This window comes from Mustela nigripes, chromosome X (genome assembly GCF_022355385.1).
Source record: "Mustela nigripes isolate SB6536 chromosome X, MUSNIG.SB6536, whole genome shotgun sequence".
Lineage (NCBI taxonomy): Eukaryota > Metazoa > Chordata > Mammalia > Carnivora > Mustelidae > Mustela > Mustela nigripes.
The window spans coordinates 43077-61544 of record NC_081575.1 but is presented as its reverse complement, the minus strand read 5'-3'; the positions used below and the strand labels follow the sequence as shown (position 1 = coordinate 61544).

The window sequence follows — 18468 nt, the reverse complement described above, 5'->3', positions numbered from 1 at the left end:
ATGGAACTTTGAAAACCCCCTTTGTATATATAAATTTCCTGTGTGTATATAAAGTTAACAAAAATCCACTGGCATCTGGCAGGTTGTTTGGGAAATGGCTCTTGCAATTAGAGAGAAAAATGTCTTACCAGAAAACATTCTATTACTGATAGCTGCACATAGATACAGGAGGTTTAAATTAAAACAGTCTATAGGGTTTTTTCCCCCTCTTATTACCATGGCTATGTGTAGCCATTAGACTGAGAAACAATAATTCATCAAAAGCTGGATGCTGAACGTGTTTGTTCTAATGCAGATGTAAATAAATGGTGAGAAACTTCATTGCTGTGTGGGAAAGACACCTCAGCACTAACTAACCCTAACCTGGTGTTGGAACCAGTGATGGCTCAGAGAAACAGAGCAGGATAAAAGTGATGACTCTGACTGGAATGATCCACAAAGAAAAAAAATTAACTCTCCCATACTCAAATGCCAATGATTTTGTAGCTATTGATAATGTGTTAGCTCCCTCTGCTGATTGGAATTTCAAAGGAGAACAGGCACTCTTGACGTAGGACCATTTTGAACACAAAACAAAAAGGAAATTTGCCCAAGACCAAATATCCAGGAGAAAAGAAGCATAAACAGCCCTGGGGATCAGTGATGGAATGCAACAATGTACATGATTTTGATGTCAAAGCAACAGTCACTGGATTTGTCTGTGAACCACAAAATAACACATCGGGGTTCAATCCTATTAAGCGGAATGTAAAACCAGGGTCTCCCAGATAGGGTTAGCACTAGCCCAACAGACATTTCTAGAGCCTCTATTAGTACATGAGAGCTTGTTTGTAATCCAGACTCCATTGTTTCTTAGCTTTGTAACCTTTGCCAAGACCAGAAGATCTCATGTACAAAATTAGGAAACTGGATTAGGTTATCTAAACCATTAGTTCTGCAATTCCAGGCTTCGTAGCTACAGGAACTGAAATAGAAGTTGAAACCTTTACTCCATACACTCAAACTACCTAAAATCATCAATCATAAAGAAGTGATTCCATTCTTCAATAACTTGATGAAATAGTAACAGAATCTGAATTTGAAAACTATAAAATTACAAAGCCACCTATTTAAATAGTTCTGTATGCACATTAGTGTATATATCCAGAAGCATTTTTCTTGGAAACTACCCAATATATTTTTAAAACTGTAGATATTAATTTATTACCAGGATAAATGGTGTATTGGCATGCTAAATAAGGCTAATTTAAAAAAAAACATATAAGATCATATCGCTGCTCTGCTCTAACCTCTCTAATGATTTTCTGTTATAAAAGAATAAAATCCAAATTCCTTCCAGCTTCCACAGTCTTGCAACACCCTCTGGCCATAAAATAAGACATAATAGAACTCCAAGCACAGAGAGCTAGTACAAAGATCATAAAATGGGAAGGAGCTCACAATATTTAAAGACCAGAAAGAAACCTGGTGTGATCTCTCCTCCTCGCACTCTTCACTTCTTCTACCTTCCAGTCACTCTGGCTTTAATTCTATTCTCTCTTACCTTCTTGTGGCTGATTCCTTCTTGACTTTCAGGTTTCAGCTTAAATGTTACCTCCTGAGAGAGACCTTCCCTGATTTCCCAATGTAAAGGCTTGTGCTAGAAATACAAATTTTGGAGCACAGATATATTACTTTAGATAAGCTATATTACTTTAGATAGAGCCCTAAAATCTCTAAATTGAGGCAACATTTAGGGTTCACATAGTTCTTAACTCAGGACTGTCTGGTTCCAAACCTCATTCTCTTTCTAGGACACTATTCCCTCTCACAAAGAATAGGTACTAAATAAAATTAATACTAATATGAAAAGTAAACCTTTGCAGGGGGCGGATAAAGGTGAAAAAAGAAGAAGTATATACTTTAATGAAAAATGAAGAAGTGATATTTGAGATAGGTATTGAAAAATAAATAAGATTTAGATAGGAGAGGCAGCATGTACAAAGGCACTGAGACATGAAAGAGCATGGTACTGAAGTGTTAGCTCCATGTAGGCAAGGACATTGTCTGTCTTTCTCACTGTTATATCTCCAGGATATATCATAGGCCTGGCTCACAGTAGGCACTTAGTACAGTAGGCACTTAGTACATATAGTGGAAGGAATGGAAGGATACATGAATGTGTGAATGCCACTATAGAGAAGCAGGCTTGAACACAGAATGTTTTGGTGAGAGAGACAGAATATGAAGCAGGAGAGGTAGAGAGGGGCCAGATAATGGAGGGCCTTGAATTCTCTGTTAAGAATCTTAGACCTTATCCTCTATATAATGGGGATCCAATGAAGGTTTTTTTTTTTTTTTTAAAGAAAGACTTTATTTATTTATTTGACAGAAAGAGATCACAAGTAGGCGGAAAGGCAGGCAGAGAGAGAGAGAGAGGAGGAAGCAGGCTCCCTGCCGAGCAGAAAGTCCGATGCAGGGCTTGATCCTGGGACCCTGAGATCATAACCTGAGCCGAAGGCAGAGGCTTAACCCACTGAGCCACCCAGGCGCCCCTCCAATGAAGGTTTTAAGTAGGATTTCAAAGTGATCAGATTTTGTTTTAGATAGAATAATCTTAAGTGACAAGAAGGGGCGGGTGGGGAGATTGTGAAGGAGACACTATCGGTACAGAGACAATCCTTCTGATTTCTAGTCCCCTGATCATTTCAGTTATGATTCTCTTAATGTACTTCAATTTGTCTCTAGCCCACCCGGAGCTGATAACAATAACTAAGGTATGGTATATCCTGCACATATTATTAGAACCATGTGTATAGTGCCTCATGACCAGTACTTTTTTTTTTTTTTACATGCTTGGAAAAATACAGAGGAATGGAGTAGAGGTAATTTGCACAAACTATCTCACCATTTATCATTTTTCCTTTTCTTTCTCCCTGAATATAAACTAAATAAAAGTAAATATTAGTTATCATTTTGTAAGACCAAATGAGGGAGAACCAATGACAAACACAGTGCTTGTTTGATAAATACTTATTGACATCAAGTGCTTACTCTGTACCTGACACTAGTGTTCATTAATCATTGCAACAACCCTTGAAGACAGGTGCTGTTATTATACTAATTTTAAAGATGAGAAAACTGAAGCTTTACAAGTGAGGCATTTAGGAGATAGAATTAATATGTCTTGCTGATTGTTTGGATGTGAACTTTGAGGGAGTGAAATTACTCAAAATGATGGCCAACTTTCTAGTGTGAGCAACTGATTTTGCACGGTTGTGCTGTTCACTGAGGTGGGAGTAGAGGAGAAGGAAAAACAGGTTACAGGAGAGGGTAGAGTGGAAATGTACTAGGTCATCTGAGGACTACATTACGTTTTAAGTGCTTGAAAGAGATGCCCAGCTGTCATTAAATATTTCAGTCTGGGTTACAGGAGTCTTTTCTGGGCTTCCTATATGTGGGAATCCTCAGCATACAGATGATAACCAAATCAGTGGGGATGGGGAGATTACCCAAGAAACGTGTGAGCATAGAGCAGAGCACTATGGGTCATGAGCATTTCAAAAGAAAATGAGGAGGTGCCATAAAAGTGGGAGGGGAATGAGGAATGTGAATCATCTTAGAGATAAAAGAATAGAAAGTGCTATGAAGTGAATGTTTGTGCCTCCACCCAATTTATATGTTGGAGTCTAGCTCCTCAATGAGATGGTAGCTGGAGGTGGTGTCTTTCTGAGTTAATTAGGCCAGGAGGATGGAGCCCTCATGAATGAGATTGCTGCCCTTGTAAGAGATGTGTGAGAGCTGATGTCTCGCCTTCATGTAAAGATATAGCAAAAAGACAACAGTCTGTAAGTCAGCAAGCAGGTTCCCGCCAAAACTTAACCATACCAGTATTCTTGTCTGAAACTTCCCGGCCTCCAGAACTGTAAAAAATAAATTTCTGTTGTTTAAGCCATCCAGTTTGTGATATTTTGTTAAAGCATCCCATACTAAGAGGATTTAAAGAGGAAAATAATCAATGTAAAATCCTGCAAGTATGAAGTATGGTAATTGTTGAGAAGGGTCTATTGTTTTAGCAACACAGTTGAGAATTTTGACTGGAAAAGAGAGATGGGAAAAAGACCATAGGTTAAGTTTGTGCGGTGACAGGTTTTGAGGGGTGTGGAGTTGAGAAAGGTGACTTCGGAATGTTTTAGATGAGAGAAATTCTGCCATTCTTTAAATGCTGATAATAAAGAGCAAGTAAGCAGGGAGCCATTTGAGGAGTCATGAGAAGGAAGGGTTCATCAGTGGAGCTAGACTTAGCTGGCAAGAGAGAACAGGAATGTAAAGGGGAAGGGGCGAGGAGGCTTAGATCAAACGAGAGGAGGCGAAGGAGGAACGGTTATTATTTTTATTATTATTGCAAAAGAATGGGAGAAAGGATTATTGAGGGATCTAAGGAGGTTAGGAAATTTCGTGGCGAAAGTAGGGAGCTCCTGAGACACGAATTCTACTTTGTGCAATAACAGGAGACGTTACCTGCTTAGAATAAGCACAGAGATGTCGGGGCAAGCTACGCTCTTCATCTATCCCACCGACTCAACGCTGGTGAACTCTTTGTGGCCCTGCATCCTTCCTTTTGCCGGAGGAACCCCCTGATGATGTTTAGCACAAGTTATTGACTGTGAGACAGACAGGGCGATACGCCAGTTGGAACTACCACTCCCAGAATGCAGTGCGGCTACTGGGAAGTGCCGGGGCTGGGAATGCAGCAGGTCCCGCCCTACAATCCATTTTCATTGGAGGAACGCTCACATTCCCAGGAGGCCGCGCGCGGGCGGGGCGCTTTACGCGGAAGCCGGTGGCGTCCGGTCCCAACCTCCTCCGGGAGCGGGCAGTCGGTGGTCCGCCCCTGGCTTACGCCGCTCGATTTTGAGCCTACGCGCTCTTAGGGGGTGCCCGGACAGGTAAATGGTACAGGGCGCGCTCGGCAGAAGGCGGGGAGACGGCGGCGGAGGGAGGGCAGAGGTGTGGACGAGAAGGTGGTGGGGTGGAGTGAGGAGGCAGTGCAAGGGTGACTTGGGCTTCTCTGGTGTCGACGGTTCGAATTGTCGGGCAGGTTCAGTTTTGGCGAGCTGCGTTTTGTGCCGCTGAAAACGTCTCGAATTAAGGAGTGTTAGAATGCGTCACTTAAGTTGTTGCAGGAGGGAGAAATGTTAACTTTCCCTCAGTTCGCATTCTGCGAGACCTTTCTTTAGCCTTTGAATCTTGAGATTCAGTCTTTAGATCTGAGTCTTCTAAAAACTAATCTCTACGCCCTTGTTTTGATGACGTCACTTTTGGGTTCACCTATTTCTGAGCTCCTTCGTGTGTTTGTACACCTCCGCGTGCCCTTCACCACCATTGTTTCATTCCTCTTCGGTTTGGATAAGGACTCATTATCTCTACCCAAACCTATTTCCACAGCTTCAGACCTGTATGTCATTGTAATAATTGGCCAATATTTAACAAACTCAGACCATGTACTAGACTCTTTCGTAAATGTCTTACATCTCCCTCTCTCATATCCACCCGCAAATGATCAGTTGTCAAGTCTTTTTCTTTCTCTTATTAATTGCGCTCAACTACCTGTACCTCCATTGTTCCACCCTTAATCCGAGAGACCTGTTAGGCCTTGGAATAGCTGTGGCTGAGAGCAGACTCACTCACATGTTTAATAAGTATTTATTGAACAGCTAGTATGTCCTAGAGACTCTTCTAAGGTCAAGGGATATAGCTAGAAACAAGTCGTAGATCTCTACTCTTAAGTAGTTTACATGTTTGTATGTGTGTGTGGGCGAACAGGAATAATCCGGATGATGTGATGTGGTAGTGATAGTTAATGCAAAATAGAACAGGTGGTTGACTTGACAGGGTAGGCTCCTATCCCCAGAAAGTCAGAGAGATTGAATTTGATCTCAGAAGAGCACCATAAAAGAATATTTGTAACACCAGCAAGAATACAGCAGATCTGTAACCAGACTTCAGGCTTTTCATAAACACCTCTTCTTTTCCTCTGCCATATCAGTATTTGTTCTTCATTCTTCTGTCTCCTCCAAGGTTATTACATCAGAATTGGTGGTTTATCTGTCATTGGATTATTTCCTCCTAAAACCCTGACAGAAAGTTGGGGATTGGAATAGATTAAAGCAGTTGAACTGTTTTATCTTAATTAAGGAGGTAATTTAGTAATCAAAATATCCTTCTTACCAGGTCTTACTGAATATAAAGTTACTGTTGTTTAAACCAAAAAATGCTGAGTATTCATTCATTTATTTAACAAATATTTGAGGGAAAATTATATGCTATGCACTGTGCTGGGCACTGTGAGCTGGTGAGGATAAAACAAACTTGGCCCTCTCTTCCAGAGGAGTAATTATAACAGTATGTGGAGGAAATTCCTAATACATAGGCTGACACCTGCATTTTTTCTTCACCCAGTGAAATAATCACAAACCTCTAAGAAGTCTGAATAAATTTGTACATTTTTAGATTATTCACTAGTAACACTTTATTGCAGTTATTTATGTCTGTCTTTCCCATTGTACTATGGCTTCCTCTCTTACTGGGCTTCATATCTCCGGTGTCTACTCCTTTGGCTGTCATATACTAAATCCTCAAAAAATATGTGTTGAACTGAATTAGAAAAACAATTTGATCCAATACATTAATCGTTTCATTTACACAGGCCTTCTTTATAAAAGGTCATTGTACTTATTCCTAAAACTTCTCATTCACCAAACGTGGACCATTCCATCTCATCAGGCCGGTTTACCTTCCCTGGTTTGTTCTCACTTCTGTGCCTTCTTTTGTTCCATACCTCTTCCATAAAATGTGTTCCCATCTCTTTCCCGAGCACTTTCCATGCCCCCTTCCCATTTAACTTAATGGGCCAATTTCATAGTATGTGAGGGTGGAAGCAATCTAATGTTTCCTTTGAAACATTCTGCTAATGAACTGTTGCAAGGATTAACACAATACATTCCTTTGCAATAATATAAATAATGATACAGAATGCATTTTTTTGATTTTGTATTGACTGTTAACCATGTGCTATGTGAGAAGTTAATTCTTCCCCTTTTTTTCTGTTTGGACAGTTACACAACCTTTATTCATATAACACGTTTTAGTGTCATTTGGTTTCCATGTAATACAGACACATCTTTAAATATTATTTTCTCCTTAGCCTGAGATAATTAGTATTTTGTCCCTCTGTCACTTTCTAAATGTCAAATCTTAATTCTTCAAATAAAAGGTTTCTATTATGCAGAGATCTTTCAGTTACGGTAAAAGATAAATTTTGTTACGGTAAAAGATAAATTTTGTCTTTGATTAAAAAACACAACAGGAATACAAGAGTGCTTGAGTCATGATTGTGATTATGATTTTAGGATGTGCCAGCCTAAGAGCAGCCAGATATGGTTCTAAGACATTAAAAATTCGGCACTGTCATTTTAGAGAATTTCTTAGCTCTTTGGCCTTTATAATGCAAATGCAGCATGGGATTGTGTGTCATCATTTATAGGGTATACATGTATATCTGGAATATTAACAGACATTTTTTAATGTTATCAAAATAAGAATATAGAATTTAAAATATCCTAAGAACACATAGACTTGAATGTAGAAAAACTGATTTGGCCTTTTTCTTTACTCAGTTCCCTAAAACCATCTTCATTGTCTATTTGAAGATGCCTCCACTGAGGAGCAGTGTTTTCATTGTTGCTGTGCTATATGTAACTTGTTCTTTATTTTTATTTTTATGTATTTTTTTCTAGAGAGGGACATGGGGAATGGGGAGCAATCTTTTTAAGATTTATTTATTTGAGAAAGAGAGAGAGAGTGTATGCGTGTGCGGGCGTGCGCGCGCACGTGTGTGTGTGTGTGTGTGTGAAGGATAGAGAAAGAGAGTGTCTTAAACAGACTGTGTGCTGAGTGTGGAGCCTGGCACACTATGACCTGAGCCAAAACCATGAGTTGGTTGCTTAACCAACTGTGCCACCCAGGTGCCCCAAGCAATTTGTTTTTAACACAGGTAATCCCTTACTTACAAATGGATATATTTCAAAAATTCCTTTTTAAAAATTTTTTTGGCTTTATGCCTTTTTCTTTATAAGTAATGCTGTTCAGGGCATTTCAGTTATTATGCCAATTGGTAACATCTTAATCTTCAATTTGATGGACTTGAAAATCTTCACATTTTAAAAAAACTACATCTAGAATTCTCAGTTGGATTCCCCCATGACATATCTTTTTTTTTTTTTTTTAATCCTGGCAACTGAAACAAAGGTGTCCTTAGAATCTTCTTGTAGAAGTAGAAACAGGCCTTTCTAACTCCAAGTTGTTGGAGGTGGCCCTTCTCTCTATGGACAGGTTTCTAATGAGAGTAAGGAAAGAGTGGTATGAATATATGGAGAGGGAAGAGGAAGAATGATTTGGGAGGAACAGTGAGGTTCTCAGATGTTTTGTGTCCTCAAAAAAGATACGTTGAATCTTGACAGATGGTACCTGTGAATGTGACTTTATTTGGAAATAAGGGTCTTTGCAGGTGTAATTAAGATGTAAGTTAAAATGACGGTCATAGTGGAGTGGGTGTCCTAATAAAAGAAAAGACCCAGAGATTTCTATATGAAAACGTGGACACGCATGAAGAATACCATATGACTGTGGAGGCAGAGATTGTGAAGTGCTGCAGCTGAAAGCCAGGGAATGCCAAGGATTGTCAGCAGACTACCCAAAGCTAGAGAGAGATAAGAAAGGATTGTCCACTATAGATTTCTGAGGGAGCCTGGCCCTGCCGACATCTTGATTTTGGGCTTCTGGCCTCCAGAAGTAGGAGACAATAAATTTCTGTTCTTTTAAACCTTTGTGGCTTTTGATACTTTGTCAAGGCAGCCACAGGAAACTCATACAGGATTCTTAGCAGGAAGGAAGTAAAGCTGGGATAACGGCTCTGGGACCAAGCAAAGCTTCAGTAAGAGAATGGAGGAACAGTGTTGAGACACGACTTTCCTTTATATATCATTTTTTTTCCCTTCTCTTTCTTCTCTGGCCTATCTTTTTCACTCTTTTTTTCTTGCATATTATATTTATATAGCATTTTATGGTTTATTACACTTTCACATACTGCTAGTAATTAGCAGAGGCAGGTTTTCACTTTAAATGTAGTATTCTTTCACAGTTCTTTCAATTCCAGTTTTCAAGCGAAATGAGAAAAACAATTATCATATGATCTTGCTGATACGTGGAGGAAGAGAGTAAAAAAAGAAGTAGGATGAAACTAGAGAGGGAGACAAACCATAAGAGACTCTTAATCTCATGAAACAAACTGAGGTTGTTGGGGCAGGGGAGGGATAGGGTGGCTGGGTTATGGACATTGGGGAGGGCATGTGCTATGGTGAGTGCTGTGAACTATGTAAGACTGATGAATCACAGACCTGCACCCCTGAAACAAATATGGTATGTGTTAATTAAAACAAAAGGACATTACAGATTCAGGTGATGGGGATTAAGGAGTACCCTTGTGAGCACCAGCTGTTGTATGGATGTGCTGAATCACTGAATTATACATCTGAAACTAATTTTACACTGTTAACTGGAATTTTAAAACTTAAAGGATATTACAGATTCTATTGCATGAGAGTTACAGTGGGGGCACATGAGGCTTGATAATAGGTGACGTTTTTAACAGTCTAGAAGAGAGTAAGAAATTCCTATTACTGGCATCTGAAAAGAAAGTTTCTGTTGCTATGTACCTGATATTTAACAGGTATGTTTTAATTGGGCGCTGATTTTCTTGAACAAAACACTGCTTCCCTGTAAATACATCCATTGTTCCTAATTATATTCCAAACAGTGCACTCCCTGTTCTGGGTGACTGTACTTCATGTAAACTTGAAGGCTATTGTCATATTCCCTCTAAGTCTTCTTTTTTAAATATTTCTAGTTTATCTAGCTATTCTTCAAACGATAGAATGTCCAGGTCCCTTACCCATAAGGTTGCCCTTCCATCCAGTCTTGAAATGCTGTACTGAGAGTTGAACTCAATATTCCACATATGTTCTAACCAGCACACAGGGTATAATGGTAATAGTACTTAAAAAGATCAAAGCACCCTATTTTAAAATGTGATTTAGGATTTAAGCATTTTAAGCAACTACCTGATGTTAGTTCATAATGAACTTACAGTCCACTAAGACACTAGATTTTCTTTTTTGTATTGTTGCCAAATTCAGTTTTCTTCTTGAAGCTATTAAGGTACTGAAGCTGCTACACTTTCATCTGTATCAGGGACCATATAATTTCTCATCTCTGTTTCTCTTTGTGTTATTGTTCCACTCTACTGCATATCTCTTGGACTAACCAATGACTTCCTTCTTTATAAAATTTCAGTGGCTCTTTATAGTCTTCCTACTGTGCATCAGTAAACACAGATAGGAGCTGACATGTGTTCCTTCTTGACACTTGCTTTCCTTTTGGCTTCCAGGCCACCACAATCTTGTGGCTTTCCTCTCACTTTCTCAGTTGGTCCTTCTCAGTCTTCTCTGTGGGTCCCTGTTCTGTTCATCTGTCTTTCCCTCAGTTATTTGTTGTGCCTTCAGTTTTGTCTTTAGTTTTCCCTTAACTTTGATTGTGCCCTGTTTTTTTTTTTTCTATATGCAAAATGTCTTCAGCAAATAGATCATGTTTAAAATGACAGGTGTAGATGAGCTCTTCTTGGGATGAGAGAGCATAGAACCAAGACCCATGGAAAGTCATCATTTGGAAGTCAGCTAGAGGAAGAGGGCTCAGCAAGAAAACAAGGAGCAGCCAGACATGTGGGAGTGTTTGAAGAAGGAGGGTTAGTCAGCGGTGTTGACTATTCTTAAGAGGTCAGGTAAGTGAGAATAGAGAAGTGTCCACTGAATTTTGCAGCATAGAGGCTGTTGATGATCTTAGCAATCATGGTTTTGTGGACCGTTGAGGTCAAAACCAAGTAAGTTAAAGAGTTAAAAAGAAGTAGAGAAGCAGAGATAGTGTATAGACTATGATTTTAAGAAATGGAGCAGTATCTGGAGCATGTTATAGGGTCAGTGAGGCTTTTAAAAAAGATCGAGCGAGTTAATGTATGAGAAAATGATTTGGAAATTGTAACTTACTACATATGTGTAAAGAGAAATCCAGAAAGAATATGGCTAAGGACACAATTCTGAGAAACACCCTCCTTTAGAGAGTGAAGAAATCCTGAGAGGTGTTCAACTCAAGACACAGATGAGTACTTCTGCTTCATGTGCGGTGTTTCAGTGCTGGGATTCCAAGAAGGAATCTCTGGATTCCCTGACTTCAGGCACTTTGTGGTCGGTAGCTGTGTTTCACAAAATATGGTTAAGTGAGTCACCTGCATCTAAATAGGCTTGTCTTAAATATGTTATTCCAGGGTCTTACCTCAAGTCTACTGATTCAGAATTTTAGGTGATGATGCCAAGAGTTTGAATTTTTAACAGTGACTGTCACTCCTCCACCCACGAGAACTCGTTCACCTATAGTTTAAGAACCACTGGCCTGTTGGATGGAACTGAACATGTTAAGAAATAACATTGAGTTGAAGAGTTAGTAGAAGAATAGGAAGGTACTTGGACATCTCTTTTTATAAATTTATACCATTATATAAAAGAAATGGGGCTGTTGGGTGGAAAAATAGTACAAATACATTAACATGAGAAAAATAACCTTAAACTCTTCCTGTGTTGTTTTAGAAATGTTTTGTTTATGAAGGATCTTAACATAATTTAAAGAACCATTCCTCTTGTGGAAGGTTTGGGTTCTTTTCAGTTTGTTTCTATTATGGATAATGGCTTTATAATAGAGGCAGTATATACTGATGGATAAGATTATGGGTTCTAGAACCATTCCGCCTGGGTTTGAGTCCCAATTTTTATTATTTACTAGTTCTGTAATTTTAGGCAAACTGTGTAAGTTATCTGTACTGCAGTTTGCACATTTTAGTAGAAGTATCATAATAGTGTGTAATTTAATTGATGTAAGCATTGAGCGAGTTAATAGTTGTAAAGTGCTTAAAATGGTGCCTAATACACAGGCACTTAATAAATATGGGCAAGGGGAGTTAGAGAGGAGAAGGGAGTTGAGGGAAATTGGAAGGGGAGGTGAACCATAAGAGACTATGGACTCTGAAAAACAATCTGAGGGTTTTGAAGGGGCGGGGGGTGGGAGGTTGGGGGAACCAGGTGGTGGGTATTGGAGAGGGCACGGATTGCATGGAGCACTGGTTGTGATGCAAAAACAATGAATACTGTTATGCTGAAAATAAAAAAAATTAAAAAAATAAATATGGGCTATTAATACTGTTAATATGTATCTTTCTGAATCTAGAGTCAAACTTCTGTTGAACCATTAAGATAAATTTTCAGGGTGGGATTATTGCATATGTGGAATTAAGAAACAAAACAAAGAAAAAGAGACAAAAATCAGATTTTTAAATACAGGGAACAAACTGGTGGTTGCCAGAGGGGAGGTGGGGGGATGGGCGCAATAGATAAAGGGGATTATGAGTCCACTTATGGTGATGAGCAGTGAGTAATGTATGAAATTGTTGAATCATTGTATTGTACACCTGCAACTAATATCACACTGCATGTTAATTATACTTCAATAAAAAAAAGGAAGAATCCCCTCTTTATGTCCCTTTACTGTTTATGGTAATTGCTTTTCAAATGGTGATATCCAGTTGTGCTGTATAATTTGTTAATGCACCTTATCTATCAATGTGTGTATAACATATATGTTACATTTTATATATACACACGTGTACATATTTTGTGTGTCTCTCTATATATCAGTATGGTTTAGGGTTGTAAACTTGTACAAGACTGTGACCTTTTAATTAAGCCTATTATTAAGTGTTTTGCATTAATATTATAGCATCTTGGGCAGTAGTGTCTCCAGGTAAAGATATTCTGTGCTCATGGATTGGAAGAATTAATATTTTTGAAATGTCCACACTACCCAAAGCAATATTCAGATTCAGTATAATACCTATCAAAATACCAATAGTATTTTTCACAGAACTAGAACAATTAATCCTAAAATTTTACATGGAACCATAAAAGAACCTAAATAGCCAAAGCAGTCATGAGAAATAAGAACAAAGCTGAAGGTTTCACAATCTCAGATTTTAAGATATATTAGAAACCTTCAGTAATCGAAACAGTATGGTGCTGGCATAAAAACAGACACATAGATCAATGGAACAGAATAGAGAGCCCAGAAGTAAACCCATGATTGTATAGTCCATCAATCTTCAACAAAAAAGGCTAGAATATACAACAGGGAATAGATAGTCTCTTCAACAAATGATGCTGGGAAAACTGGACCACTGTCTTACACCACACACAAACTCAAAATGGGTTAAATACCTAAAGGTGAATAACAAAACCATAAAACTGGAAGAAAAATAGGCTGTAATTTCCTTGACATGGGCCTTAACACCATTTTTCTAGATATGTCTCCTAAGGCAAGGGAAACAAAAGCAAAAATAAACTATTGTGAATACATCAAAATTAAAAGCTTTTGCACAGCAAAGAAAACCACCAACAAAACTAAAAGGCAACTTACTGAATGTGAAAAGATATTTGGCAAACGATATGTTCATAAGTGATTAGTATCTAAAATATATAAAGAACTTATACAACTCAACACCAAAACCCTGCACATAATAATCCAATTAAAAAAGTGGACACAGGACCCAAATAGACAGTTTTCCAAAGAGAGCATACAGATGGCCAACAGACATCAAAAGAGGCTCACCATCATTAACCATCAGGGAAATGCGAATGAAAACTACAGTGAGATACTGCTTCACACTTGTCAGGATGGCTAGTATCAAAAAGACAAGAAAGAGGTATTGGCAAGGATGTGCAAAAAAGGGAACACTTGTGCACTGGTGGTGGGAATGTAAATTGGTGCAACCACTGTGGAAAGCAATATGGAGCTTCTTCAAAATATTAAAGATAGAAATACCTTATGATTCAGTGATTCTACTACTGGGTATTTACCAAAAGAAATGAAAAACTTACTTGAAAGAATATATACCTCTATGCTTATTGCAGCATTATTTACAGTAACTAAGATACAGAGGCAACCCAAGTGTCTATTAGTAGATGAATAGATAAAGAAGATATACACCATATATACATGCACCATATCTTTATCCATATATACATATCCATCTTCTTTATCCATATATATATATATATATGGAGATATACACATACAATGGAATATTATTAGTCATAAGAAAAAATGAGCTCTTGCCATTTGCAACAACATGGATGGACTTAGAAGGTATTGTGATAAATGAAATAAGAAGCAAATACTGGATGATTTCACTTACATGTGGAATCTAAACAAATGCTTAAAATACCTGAAAAGCAGAATCAGACCTGTAAATACAGAGAACAAACTGATGGTTGACAGAGGGAAGGGGGATGGGCAAAAAGGGGTGAAGGGGAATGAGAGAGATAGGCATACATTTATGGAATGAGTAAGTCATGGGAATAAAAGGTACACCATAGGGAATATAGTCAACGTGTTGTAATAGTTCCGCATGGTGACAGATGGTAGCTACACCTGTGGTAAGCATAGCATAAATTGTAGACTTGTCAGATGACTGTGTTGTATACCGGAAAGTAATGTAACATTGTGTGTGAAATATACTTCAATTAAAAAATAAGTGAATATTGGGGCGCCTGGGTGGCTCAGTGGGTTAAGCCGCTGCCTTCGGCTCAGGTCATGATCTCAGGGTCCTGGGATCGAGTCCCACGTTGGGCTCCCTGCTCAGCGGAGAGCCTGCTTCCCTCTCTCTCTCTCTCTGCCTGCCTCTCCATCTACTTGTGATTTCTCTCTGTCAAAGAAATGAATGGAGTCTTTAAAAAAAAAAAAAAAAGTTAATATTGAAAAAATACCGTTTTCAGGTAGATGTTGGTAAATGATGATTTTCTTTTGAAAGATCTTGTCAAAGAAATATTCTAAGTGTTGTGTGTCTTTTTTCCTTTTGATAGATTGAAGCCATGGCCATTCTTTTTGCAGTCGTCGCCAGGGGAACGACTATCCTTGCCAAACATGCTTGGTGTGGAGGAAACTTCCTGGAGGTGACAGAGCAGATTCTGGCTAAGATACCTTCTGAAAATAACAAACTAACGTACTCACATGGCAAGTGAGTTCTGCTCTGCATGGGTAGAGGGTGAAAGAAGTAAACTGTGTTATAATCAGAATGATAGAAAACTAGAAAACAAGGTTCTTGGTAGATAATTTGAATAAACAGTAACCTTTACCAGCTTAGACAATGGTCTGTTCTACTCATTATAAAGTTGAATTTAAATTATTTTCATCATCAAAGTGATATTAATATTTTAAAGAGAGGTATGGTAATGTTACTTGTAAAAAATAACTTTGTTATAGAGCTTTAGGATATGTGCAACATGATACAGATAAAAGATGTAATATTCCTATGTTCATTCTTTCAGTAAATATTCATTGAGCACTTGACTGTTTCTGGGTACTGTGCTTGGTGCTGGGGATACAACAAGAAATTACACAATATTTGCCCTCATAGAGGTTATATAGTTTAATGGAGGAGACAGTCGAGTGCATAGATAATTGTAGTAGATGGTGGAAGGTAGTGCTAGAAGGAGCAACTGGTGGAGAAGTATGGAGTTAGGGAACTGCAGGTGGCATTCTGTGACTGGTACCCAGCATGGTGAAAATAAAGCTGAAGAGACAGGTAAAAGAGCAATCATATAGGGTCTCATAAGCCATGTTAAGAGATTGACTTTCCTTTGTGGGCAGGCACTGAAGGTTTCCAGCTGGGTTGTGACATGGTCAGATTTTGCTTTAGAAAGATCACTCTGGTGGCTGGTTGGAGAATGGATTGGGGAGGGCATAGGTGGGAAATCTTAGCAATCAGATAAAAAGTGCCTCAACATTCCTCATCAATACTTAAAAAATTTTCGTTATTTAACCTATCCTAATTTCCTTAGTTCCTATCTCAGAAGGAGGTTCTTATTACTTTCCAAAGCTAGCTCCTTGTATAATTTAGGATCTAGGCTAGTCTAAACTACCATAAGAGAGATACCCAAAATACAGTGTTACTTAAATGAGATAGCTGAGAGAGGAGTACTTCCAGGCTTCTGGGGTGGCTCTGTCATTTTCAGTTAGTGTCTTCAATTAGCTCTGGCCAAGGCAGCTCCTTTAGTTCTTGTTAACATTGCATGCCCGGTATTTTTTTTTAAGATTTTATTTATTTATTTGACAGACAGAGATCACAATCAGGCAGAGAGAGAGAGAGAGAGAGAGAGAGGAGGAGGAGGAAGCAGGCTCCGCGCTGAGCAGAGAGCCCAATGTGGGGCTCAATCCCAGGACCCTGGGATCGTGACCTGAGCCGAAAGCAGAGGCTTAACCCACTGAGCCACCCAGGTGCCCCTACATGCCCGGTATTTTTAAAGGCAAAGCCAGAAGTAGGGTAACATTTTATTGTTCAGAAGTTTTAGCTTACATTTTATTTTTCTCTACATAGTTATGTAGCTAACCTAGCTGGAAGGGAGGCTAGAATTTGTCATAGGTGTGCAGCTGTATATTTATCTAAAATTCTGTTACTCTACAAGAAGTTACAGGATATTAGGAGACAACTTGGAATCTTCCATTCTACTCTTTTGGGCCTTTCAAATATCTGGGTGTACTCTTCTCAAACAAAGAGCACATATCCTCTCTGTAGGAGATGGCTCTAAAACCTTATCTGGTCACTGTCTAGTTCAGAGAGTCTGGGTGACACACAGTCTTCTCCATAAGGCCCAGGAGTGGCTCCTGTGACTTACCATGAAGAGAAGTCATATGTTCTTCCTGCTCCCCCTGCCCAACCCAACAGACAGTGGTAGAAGTAGAAAAACATCACCAGCATCTTAAGTTACAAACTCACATTTAGAAAAGGGAAGAATGAGAAACACATAGAAGTCACTGCTTCCTAGCAGTGTTCCAGTAACTACTTCACAGCAATTTCAAAGACTCCCTATTCTGATCTTGGAGTGGTTAGTGGTTCTGGTTCATTGGAGGAACTCCCTTGTTTTTTCTCCCTGAATCCTGGCTTTGTTCTCCAGGAGGCTCTTCCTTGTCCATTATCATCTGGCCACATCCAAAATGGGTGTTAGGGTGTCATCTTTTGGAACTATGCAGGTTCGGTGGTCTGCTGCCTGCTGGTATAGTTTAGAGGTCCACATGTCGTTGGGGTCAAATAATTCCAGCTTCTTGTGAGTATGGCTTAAGGCGTTTTCAAAAACTTATTAGGCTTAGGTCACTGTGTTCCTTGTCAGTTCCCAGGAAAATGCCCAGGGAAAGCACATTCAGTCCTTTCAGAGGCAAGACTGGGAAGTGGGAATATACCTTCCATTCACATTTTATCAGCCAGAAATTAGTCACATAGTCCTATCTAGCTACGAGGGAAGCAAGAGTATGTAATCCAGTAAAGGTGCGATTCTAGTACAAGAAGGCTACCCTAACCCTAACCCTGATCCTGTCCTGCCCAGTATCCTCCGGAGTGAGGTGCCATCACCCAGTTTTTCCTTTTATTTATTTTAACCTTCTGTCTTGGTTTCTTTCCTATAACCATATTTCATCATCTTGATTAAAAATATCTCTTATTATTGTACACTGAAAGAAAATGTCCATTTTACTGTAAGATAGCCATTTCCCTCTTGAAATCCAGTCTTCCCCTTGATGCTTCTTTCTTCTTTAACAACATCGCCAGCCATTCAGTTGGCTAACCCTAACACTGAAGAATCATATTTGATTTCCTCTCCAAATCCTTGCCATTGTCCTGCAAGAAATTTTCCATTCCCTTTCCTCTGTCCCCACTTGTCATAGTGTTCAGTTTAGGCCTTCATTGGTTTTCATTTTTAATAGCCTCCTCCTAACTTGCTTTTCAGCTTCTAGTTGCTCCCTCCTTAAATCTGTATTTCACATTCCTATGATTAAACTTTCTTGCTTAAAACCCATTGCTTTTAGAGTAAAGCCCAAACTCTACCTTCATAATTCTGTCCATTCCTGACCTTTCTACACTTACCTGTATAGGAGTCCTTGCCATTCTCTGACCTAGCTCTATTATTTCAAGCTTTGTTGTGTATTTCTTTCATGCTTTTGGACTGTCTCTCCCCTCCCAGCCCCCTGGTAAGCTTTTGCTCATTTTACAGGTCCCAAATGAGATGCTGTCTTCATTATTATTTAATCCTTCTAAAAGGGTAATTCTGATCACATCCCTTTTCTTCAGCAGTTACTCTGTGCAGTCTAGGTAAAGTTTTTTAAATTAAATTAAATTAAATTAAATTTTTTATTTCAGTGTTCCAAGATTCATTGTTTATGCACCACATCCAGTGCTCCATGCAATCCATGCCCTCCTTAATACCCACCACCAGGCTCCCCCAA

At 38.9% G+C, this 18468-nt stretch overlaps 1 protein-coding gene across 1 annotated transcript in view; it reads left to right on the top strand.

Moving 5' to 3' along the window:
* The first annotated feature begins 4777 nt into the window (after positions 1-4777).
* The window catches only part of VAMP7 (vesicle associated membrane protein 7), a 45938-nt gene continuing 32247 nt past the window's right edge, over positions 4778-18468 (top strand). The window contains exons 1-2 of the mRNA XM_059385047.1: positions 4778-4928; positions 15057-15211. Of these exons, the coding sequence (XP_059241030.1) occupies positions 15066-15211 (146 nt within the window). The 5' untranslated portion in view covers positions 4778-4928; positions 15057-15065. The remainder of the gene's footprint in view (positions 4929-15056; positions 15212-18468) is intronic.